This window comes from Arachis stenosperma, chromosome 3 (genome assembly GCF_014773155.1).
Source record: "Arachis stenosperma cultivar V10309 chromosome 3, arast.V10309.gnm1.PFL2, whole genome shotgun sequence".
Taxonomy (NCBI): Eukaryota; Viridiplantae; Streptophyta; class Magnoliopsida; order Fabales; family Fabaceae; genus Arachis; species Arachis stenosperma.
In genome coordinates, this window is record NC_080379.1 from 28,621,495 (window position 1) to 28,632,199 (window position 10,705).

Below are 10,705 nucleotides of genomic sequence, written 5' to 3' on the forward strand. Positions count from 1 at the left end.
ACACATGAAGGAGCGACTTTTGTTTGTGAATGTCCGTTGTCATTTGCCATTCCATGTACCATGTGTTTTGTCGAGTTGCAAAATGGTCTTTATAATAACATTCAAAGCCACATTTTAAAAAGGGTGAGCAATCTTTTATACAGAAGTCCTGTGCAAGTATTTGGTGGGTTAATACAGTTTTAAATAATAGCCATCACTGACGATGCCAGTATGCAACAGATGTTGTATATTTATCAACAAATCCGATCTCACGTGCCGATGATAGAGTTGTACGTTGAGTTTGAACAACAGTCGGGGATGAGTATGGTCGGCGACGAGGTCAATGTTGATGAGCTCGAGGATATAGATTGGGAAGAAGATAATAATGACAGTGAAGAATTCGAAGCTAACTATGAAGTCGATGACGAAAACGATGACGGAGACTTGGTAGGTAATCCGGCGGTGCAAGATGAAGCAAATGCGATTGTAAGCCAGCACTCGTTTGGTATTCCGTCCTTTATGCGGACTCTAGATCTTGAAGCCATGCATGCTCCGGAATTTTCTGAGTATGCGAATACAGGTATGTCGTAATTATTAACTGAAGTTTTCTATAGTGCTTATTTTATTTGCCTTGTTTGACTGATGGCGGTGCGCATGTCGTAGGTGAAGGCAACGTTGCGACGGAAGATGGCGAGTTTAGTGTCGGAATGGAATTTGGTTCGAGAGTGTCGGTGATATCTGCAATCAAAAGCTACACCATCTCTAGAGGAGTTGATTACACTGTGTATGAGTATGAGCCGCAGACATTCTATGCGAAATGCAAGGGGTATGGTGCAGGGTGCGACTGGCTTATCCGAGCTAGCTTGATTCGAAAAAAAGCTTGTTGGGAGATCAGGAGATACAATGGCAAGCACACGTGCACCATGGGCACGATTTCACAAGATCATGCCAAGTTGGACTCAGACACAATTGCAGATGCCATTAGGCCGTTGGTCGAAGCAAACCCCTCAATAAAGGTGAAGTCTGTTATTGCAGAAGTTCAATGCAAGTTCAACTATACTGTGAGTTACCGCAAGGCTTGGTTGGTAAAGCAGAAAGCTGTCGCAAAAATTTTCGGTGATTGGGAAGCTTCTTACCAGACTCTGCCAGTATGGTTGAAAGCAATGACAGTGAAGATGCCAAGGTCTCGTGTTCAAATTAAAACGCTCCCCGTTTACCACGAGAGTGAGGAGGTTCAAGGTGTAAGAGTTTTGCACCGCGTTTTTTGGAGCTTCTATCCGTGTATTGTAGCATTCAAACACTGCAAGCTACTGGTGCAGGTTAATGGCATACACCTATACGGAAAATATAAAGGAGCACTTCTGGTAGCAGTTGCACAAGATGTGAATCAAAACATTGTGCCTATTGCATTTGCAATTGTCGAGGGCGAGACAGCAGACGTGTGGGGATTTTTCCTAACCAATTTGCGGAGATATGTTGTTACCATTGATGGTGTGGGTATTATTTCTGACCGCCATACCTCCATCGACGCTGCAATAGCTCGCAGTAACGGTGCATGGTCACCACCAAGGGCGTGGCACATGTATTGCATTAGGCACATCGGGTCAAACTTCTTAAGGAGGTTCAAGGCTCCATATTTGCATAAACTTGTGGTGAATACAGGTATTTTAAATTGCTGTTATGGTTCTATTCATAGTAAATTTGTGGCATCTGCTTATGATTAAATGGTTTGTTCAACAGGCTATTCTAGGACGGAGCAGGAGTACAACAAAAACTACCAAAGGCTTAAAAAGCGGGGTGAGGCATATACTCAATGGTGCGATGAGATCGGTGTTGAGAGATGGGTGTTGGCATTCGATGGTGGTCATCGTTTGGGACATATGACTACAAACTTGGTAGAGTGCATAAATTCTGTCTTGAAAGGTGCACGCAACCTTCCTGTAACTGCCCTTGTCCGGTCAATTTTTTATCGGCTGAATGAGTTGTTCACTCGGAAGAGTACCGAGGCTCATGAGCGTTGCCGCAACGGATTCACGTATTCAGAATTTGCAACGAAGATAGTTGAGGAAAGCTTCCGACATGCAGGAAACATTGTGGTCAACCGGTTCGATAGGCGCAACGAGATGTTTGAGGTTTGCGAAATGCAAGATGGTACCATTTACACTGTTAACCTTGCGCAACGACACTGCGACTGTGGCCATTTCCAGGTCGAGCGACTTCCATGTCGCCACGTGCTTGCATGTTGCGCCAACCAACGTCTTGATTGGCAAGTGTACGTGCACGATGTGTACAAGATTTCTGAAATTTGCAAGGTGTATAGAGGCGAGTTCGTTCTGATGGGTAACCCCTCCACGTGGGATAGATACAAAGGAGCGAAGGTGATCGCCAACTGGACATTGAGGCGTGCGACGAAAAGAAGACCGAAGTCAACCCGCTACTTGAATGAGATGGATTCGCGTGATATGCATGGTCCTCGTCAGTGCACTACATGTGGACGCGAGGGACATAGCCGCAGTCGATGTCCTCAGCGCGCAGGTCCAAGCTCCACTGGAGGTCATTAGTGGTTAAGCTTTTCAATGTAACTTTGTTTTGACCTACTTTATAATTATATGTTACTTTTTTTGTAAGCTCGTCATGTACTTTAACCTAGTTAACAATTTATAATAAATAAAGTTTTTAACCTCGGTATTTAATTTGTTAGAGAACAAACATTTTTGATCCAAACAGAGTTACACTGGAACAAAGCTAAATCTGTCATAATAATAAAACTGAACACAATCATATAAATATAAGATATGACACTGAATACAAATCTGAATACAACGCTGAATACAATATCAACTAGAACAGACTACTTCCTCGGTGCCTTCTTCGCATACGAGGATGGGGTGTATTTGTCCGGAGGCGCAGTCTGTGTCCGTAAGTTATACGGATGACCTTGCGACACACCGGCGTCAACCCCACTGCCAATGTCAGGACCACCAAAATCGGTCATGCTTGCACCACCAGTGTCATACAAACCGGAGCCGCTCATCCTCGGAGCACTCGCTCCACCAAGATCATACCAGTGCTGCAAGTCGTATCCCAAGTCTCCCTCGTCCCACTTTGGGTACTAATTCAAATCAAACAACTGGCCGCGTGGTGGTGCGGAAGGACCGGACGGATCTACATCACCGGTCAGATCATCAAAGTCGAAGTCACTGGCATGACCTGAAGTGGCTCGGCGACCACCAGAATGCTGAGATGTAGCAGGCCCTTCCTGCGGTGGCAGCGGGGATAGAAATCTGTATCTCGCAGGACCTAAGAGAAGCTGATTGTGTCAGATCCACCCAACGGACTAAAGTGACCCTCGGCTGGAATCACCAGCTGTGGTATGTAGGGCTCAGGTGCCTAAGGCGGCTGTGGTTCCAGTATATATGCTGCCTGCTGCTGATATGCCGGCCATTGCTGGGCATATGCCGGCCATTGCTGGGCATATGCCGGATGCTGAAACTGATGGGCATACGCTGGATCCTGAAATTTCTGGGCATATGCCGGATCCTGAAACTGCTGGGCATATGTCGGCATCTGAACTTGGTGCTCATATGCCGGGACCTGATAGTGGTGCTCATATGCCGGCACCTAATTATTAATTAAATACAATTAATAGTAATTACTGATAACAATTTATAACCCTAAACATTGATAATAATAATCATAATACTAGTAATTAATAATAATACATGTTCCTGCTCCTCATGAGGCAGGACTTGCTGCTGAGGGCCAGCTGGTTCTTCCTGTTGCTGCTGTGGTTCATCAGCGCCGACCTCTTCACCTGCAACTCTATCCGATAGACGCAGGTGAATTCCATATTGTTGTGTGTACCACTCGTAGTACACTGGGAGAGGATGAAAGTCAATTATTTTCTCGCCTAACTGCAATGTGTTATAGCGGACAAATCTCCATTTGTTAACCCATTGACTGTAAATCTCTCCCTAGTCATGGCTTTGTGTCCCTGTCAAGCGCTTGCAGTGATCACGACCAAGGTCGAACGCCGGGCTTGGTGGAAGCTGTTGCATCATGAACTGTCGTTTAACTCGGTCTGTCGGGTGCCATTCTATGCACTCGAATGACACTAACAGCGACTGGGTGGAGCACATAACCATCTGGGCAGCGAGGAAATCCGGAACCCCAACTCCCATATATGGCCGCCATATAAACTGCACATTAGTTACTGATGAGCGGATATTTTATACGCTTTTTGGGGGTAATTTCTTGTAGATTTTAGTATGTTTCAGTTAGTTTTCAGTAAAATAATATTAGTTTTTAGGCAAAAATCATATTTCTGGACTTTACTATGAGTGTGTGTGTTTTTCTGTGATTTCAGGTATTTTCTGGCTGAAATTGAGGGAGCTGAGCAAAAATCTGACTTAGGCTGAAAAAGGACTGCTGATGCTGTTGGATCCTGACCTCCCTGCACTCGAAATGGATTTTCTGGAGCTACAGGAGTCCAATTGGCGCGCTCTCAACGGCGTTGGAAAGTAGACATCCAGGGCTTTCTAGCAATATATAATAGTCCATACTTTGCGCAAGGATAGACGACGTAACTTGGCGTTGAACGCCAAGTACATGCTGCTGTCTGGAGTTAAACGCCAGAAAAACGTCATGATCCGGAGTTGAACGCCCAAAACACGTCAAAACCTGGAGTTTGACGCCAAGAAAGGTCTTCACACGTGGAAAGCTTTAGTCTCAGCCCCAGCACACACCAAGTGGGCCCCAGAAGTGGATTTCTGCACCAATTATCTTAGTTTACTCATATTCTGTAAACCTAGGTTACTAGTTTACTATTTAAACAACTTTTACAGACATTTCTTGTACCTCATGACATTTTTAGATCTGAATTACATACTTTGTGACGGCATGAGTCTCTAAACTCCATTGTTGGGGGTGAGGAGCTCTGCAGCGTCTCGATGATTTAATACAATTCCTTTGTTTTCCATTCAAACACGCTTGTTCTTATCTAAGATGTTTATTCGCGCTTAATTGTGAAGAAGGTGATGATCCGTGACACTCATCACCTTCCTCAACCCATGAACGTGTGCCTGACAACCACCTCCGTTCTACATCAGATTGAATGAATATCTCTTAGATTCCCCAACAGAATCTTCGTGGTATAAGCTGGCTAGATGGCAGCATTCATGAGAATCCGAAAAGTCTAAACCTTGTCTGTGGTATTCCGAGTAGGATTCCGGGATTGAATGACTGTGACGTGCTTCAAACTTGCAACCTGCTGGGCGTTAGTGACAGACGCAAAAGAGGGATTCTATTCCAGTAGGAAGCGGGAACCAACCGGTGATTGGCCGTACTGTGACAGAGTGCGTGAGCATTAGCTTTCACTGCGAGGATGGGAAGTAGCCATTGACAACGGTGACACCCTACATAGAGCTTGCCATGGAAGGACCTTGCGTGTGAGAAGAGGATTTCAAGGAAGAGTTGAAGTTCAAAGGACAAAGCATCTCCAAAACTCCAACATATTCTCCATTACTGCCTAACAAGTAACGCTGTTCTCTTTATTATTCCGACTTGCAATTTTAAGTAATTTGTAGTTTGCCCTTTTACAAGTAAAATCCAATTAACCTTATTGGCATCCTGACTAAGACAAATAGAATAAGTATTGATTGCTTCAAGCCAATAATCTCCGTGGGATCGACCCTTACTCACGTAAGGTATTACTTGGACGACCCAGTGCACTTGCTGGTTAGTTGAACGGAATTGTGAACAGAAAGTAATCAGTTAGTTGAGTTAGTTTAACTTTTTGGCACATGCCAAGGAGCCACTAATCAAGAATCACAATTTCGTCCACCAAGTTTTTGGCGCCGTTGCCGGGGATTATTGAGTTTGGACAATTGAAGGCTTATTTTATTTCTTAGATTAGGAATATAGTATTGATGTCACAGAGTCATTAAATCTGAGTCCTTTATTCCCTTTTCAAAAATATTTTTCAAAAATATTATTTTTCTTTATTAATTGCTTATTCTTCGTGAGTCTAGTGTCTTGTTCTAAGTTTGGTGTCAATTGCATCTTTTATATTTTTCTTTGAAATTTTCGTGTAAGTGTCCTTTGTTTTTCCTTAATCTTCAAGTTGTTCTTGTCTATTTTTCTTGTTTGATCTTTAATTTTTCTTGTTCTGAGTCTTTTCTTGTTTTTCTTGTGCTTTTTCAAAACAATTGTTATATTTGCTGCCCATTTGGCTAGAATAGAAGGGTCATATTCTTGATAAGGGAGCACCAATACTTTTGAAAATCTTTTTCAAAAATAATTTTTCTTGATTTAATCTTGTGCCAAACTCTAAGTTTGGTGTTTTATTGTTAATCTTTTTATAAATTTCGAAAATTTATTTTGATTTTCTAAAAATTTTAAGTTTGGTGTTCTTCCTTTTGTTCTTGGTGTTCTTGTGAATCTTCAAGGTGTTCTTGAGTTTTTCTTGTGTCTTGATCTTAAAATTTTTAAGTTTGGTGCTCCTTGGTGTTTTCCCTCCAAAAAAATTTTTTTCGAAAATTAAGGAGCATTAGATCTAAAAATTTTAAGTCTTGTGTCTTTTATGTGTTTTTCTCTTTCATCATAAAATTCAAAATTCAAAAAAAAAAAATTTATTTTTCTAACTAATTTTGAACTATATTTTCGAAAATTTTATATAAAAATTCAATTTTCAATTTCAAAATATTTTCACCTTCTTGTACTTGTTTCGTTTTTATTTTTTTTTTATTTTATAAAAAAATTAATTTTTATAAAATAAATAATATCAACATATATACCCTGTCTTTTATTCCAACACGGAAGCACCTATGAATGAACAGTCCAAGAGGACCCTGGGGTCATATGCTAACCCCACTACTGCTTCATATGGGAGTAGTATCTGTATACCCTCCATTGGAGTTAGTAGCTTTGAGCTGAATCCTCAGCTCATTATCATGGTGCAGCAAAACTGCCAGTATTCTGGTCTTCCACATGAAGAACCTACAGAGTTTCTGGCACAATTTCTGCAAATTGCTGATACAGTACATGATAAGGAAGTGGATCAGGATGTCTACAGATTACTACTGTTTCCATTTGCTGTAAAAGATCAAGCTAAGATGTGGTTAAATAACCAGCCTAAGAACAGCATAAAAACATGGAAACAGCTGTCAGAAAAATTCCTGAATCACTATTTCCCTCCAAAACGGATGACACAGCTAAGGCTAAGCATCCAAGGCTTCAAACAAGGAGATAATGAATCCCTTTATGATGCCTGGGAGAGATACAGAGAGATGCTAAGAAAATGCCCCTCTGAAATGTTTTCAGAATGGGTGCAATTAGACATCTTCTACTATAGGCTTACAGAAAAAGCTCAGATTTCTCTAGACCACTCAGCTGGTGGATCTATACACATGAGAAAAACAATTGAAGAAGCTCAAGAGCTTATTGATACAGTTGCCAGAAATCAGCATCTGTACCTAAGCAGTGAATCCTCTATGAAAGAAGAAGCTAAAACAGTAACTGCAGAACTCAGTCCAGTGGATCAGGCTAATGAATTCAATCAGCAATTAGATTTTCTAACTCAGCAACTAGCCGAATTCAAGGAAATATTACAGGAAACAAGAATGGCTAACAGGAACATGGAAGTGCAATTAAAGCAGACAGAAAAGCAACTGTCAAAACAAATAACAGAAGAATGCCAAGCAGTTCAATTAAGAAGTGGGAAAACATTAAATACTTCACTTCAAAGCAGCAGGAAACCAAGAAATGAACAAGAGGATACTCAAAATCCCTCTGAGGACAAGCAGAGCCCAGAGAGGAACAAAGCTGGCGCTGAACGCCCAGACCATGCTCATTCCTGGCGTTCAACGCCAGAAACAAGCATGGATCTGGCGTTGAACGCCCAAAGGGAGCATGGTTCTGGCGTTCAAACGCCAGTAACAAACAAGGAAGTGGCGTTTGACGCCACTCCAGCTCCCACCACTGGCATTCAAATGCCAGTGGGGAATCAGTCACATACAAGTGCTGACCTTCCTAAAAAGGCTTCCCAACCCACTTCTGTAGGCAATAAACCTGCAGCAACTAAGGTTGAGGAATACAAAGCCAAAATGCCTTATCCGCAAAAACTCCGCCAAGCGGAACAGGATAAGCAATTTGCTCGCTTTGCAGACTATTTCAGGACTCTTGAAATAAAGATCCCGTTTGCAGAAGCACTTGAGCAAATACCATCTTATGCTAAGTTCATGAAAGAAATCTTAAGTCATAAGAAGGATTGGAGGGAAGCTGAAAAAGTCTACCTCACTGAAGAATGCAGTGCAGTCATTCTGAAAAGCTTACCTGAGAAGCTTAAAGATCCTGGGAGCTTTATGATACCATGCACATTAGAGGGTAATTGTACCAAGCAAGCTTTATGTGATCTTGGGGCAAGTATCAACTTAATACCTGCATCTACTATCAGAAAGCTTGGTTTAACTGAAGAAATTAAACCAACCAGGATATGTCTTCAACTTGCTGATGGCTCCATTAAGTATCCATCAGGCGTGATTGAAGACATGATTGTCAAGGTTGGGCCATTCGCCTTTCCTACTGACTTTGTGGTGCTGGAAATGGAGGAGCACAAGAGTGCAACTCTCATTCTAGGAAGACCTTTCCTAGCAACTGGCCGAACCCTCATTGATGTCCAAAAAGGGGAAGTAACCTTGAGAGTCAATGAGGAGGAGTTCAAGTTAAATGTTGTCAAAGCAATGCAACATCCAGACACCCCAAATGACTGCATGAGTGTTGATATTATTGATTCTCTGGTAAGAGAGGTCAATATGGCTGAGAGTTTGGAATCAGAGCTAGAGGACATCTTTAAAGATGTTCAGCCTGATTTGGAGGAGTCAGAGAAGATAATAGAACCTCTGAAAATCCCTCAAGAAGAGGAGAAACCTCCAAAACCCGAACTCAAACCATTGCCACCATCCCTGAAATATGCATTTCTGGGAGAAGGTGATACCTTTCCTGTAATTATAAGCTCTACCTTAGAGCCACAGGAAGAGGAAGCACTAATTCAAGTGCTAAGGACACACAAGACAGCTCTTGGGTGGTCCATCAGTGATCTTAAGGGCATTAGCCCAGCCAGATGCATGCATAAGATCCTATTGGAAGGTGACGCCAAGCCTGTGGTCCAACCACAGAGGAGGCTGAACCCAGCCATGAAGGAAGTGGTGCAGAAGGAGGTCACTAAATTACTAGAGGCTGGAATTATTTATCCTATTTCTGACAGTCCCTGGGTGAGCCCTGTCCAAGTTGTCCCAAAGAAAGGAGGCATGACAGTGGTTCATAATGAAAAAAATGAACTGGTTCCTACAAGAACAGTTACAGGGTGGCGTATGTGCATTGATTATAGAAGGCTCAATACAGCCACCAGAAAGGATCATTTTCCTTTACCATTCATAGACCAGATGCTAGAAAGACTAGCAGGTCATGAATACTACTGCTTCCTGGATGGATATTCAGGTTATAATCAAATTGCAGTAGATCCCCAGGATCAGGAGAAAACGGCATTCACATGCCCATCCGGAGTATTTGCATACAGAAGGATGCCATTTGGCCTGTGCAATGCACCTGCAACTTTTCAAAGGTGCATGCTCTCAATTTTCTCTGATATGGTGGAAAAATTCCTGGAAGTCTTCATGGATGACTTTTCAGTATTTGGAGACTCATTCAGCTCCTGCCTTAACCATTTAGCACTTGTTCTGAAAAGATGCCAAGAGACTAATCTGGTTTTAAACTGGGAAAAATGTCACTTTATGGTGACTGAAGGAATTGTCCTTGGGCACAAAATTTCGAACAAGGGGATAGAGGTGGATCAAGCTAAGGTAGAAGTAATTGAAAAATTACCACCACCTGCTAATGTTAAGGCAATCAGAAGCTTTCTGGGGCATGCAGGATTCTATAGGAGGTTTATAAAGGATTTTTCTAAAATCGCCAAACCTCTGAGCAACCTGCTAGCTGCTGACACGCCATTTATCTTTGATAAAGAGTGTCTGCAGGCATTTGAGACTCTGAAAGCTAGATTGGTTACAGCACCAATCATTTCTGCACCAGACTGGACATTACCATTTGAACTGATGTGTGATGCCAGTGACCATGCCATTGGTGCAGTGTTGGGACAAAGGCATGACAAGCTTCTGCACGTCATTTACTATGCCAGCCGTGTTCTAAATGACGCACAGAAGAATTACACAACCACAGAAAAAGAGCTACTTGCAGTGGTTTACGCCATTGATAAATTCAGATCCTATTTAGTAGGATCAAAAGTGATCGTGTACACTGATCATGCTGCTCTTAAATACCTACTCACAAAGCAGGATTCAAAACCCAGACTTATCAGATGGGTGTTGCTTCTGCAAGAGTTTGATATAGAAATAAGAGACAGAAAAGGGACAGAAAATCAAGTAGCAGATCACCTGTCCCGAATAGAACCAGTAGAAGGGGCGTCCCTCCCTCTCACTGAGATCTCTGAAACCTTTCCGGATGAGCAACTGTTTGCCATCCAGGAAGTGCCATGGTTTGCAGACATTGCAAACTACAAGGCAGTGAGATTCATACCCAAAGAGTACAGTAGGATGCAATCAAAGAAATTAATCACAGATGCAAAGTACTATCTTTGGGATGAACCATATCTCTTTAAGAGATGTGCAGACGGAATAATCCGTAGATGTGTGCCTAAAGAGGAAGCACAGAA

General features: G+C 42.3%; 1 protein-coding gene across 1 annotated transcript; it reads left to right on the top strand.

Annotated features, from left to right (window-relative positions):
* Positions 1–258: 258 nt before the first annotated feature.
* LOC130965780 (uncharacterized) lies at positions 259–2,540 on the top strand. The gene is made up of 3 exons (XM_057890543.1): positions 259–559; positions 643–1,641; positions 1,720–2,540. The coding sequence occupies exons 1-3, from the start codon at positions 259–261 to the stop codon at positions 2,538–2,540; spliced, it is 2,121 nt and encodes a 706-aa protein (XP_057746526.1).
* The last annotated feature ends 8,165 nt before the right edge of the window (positions 2,541–10,705 follow it).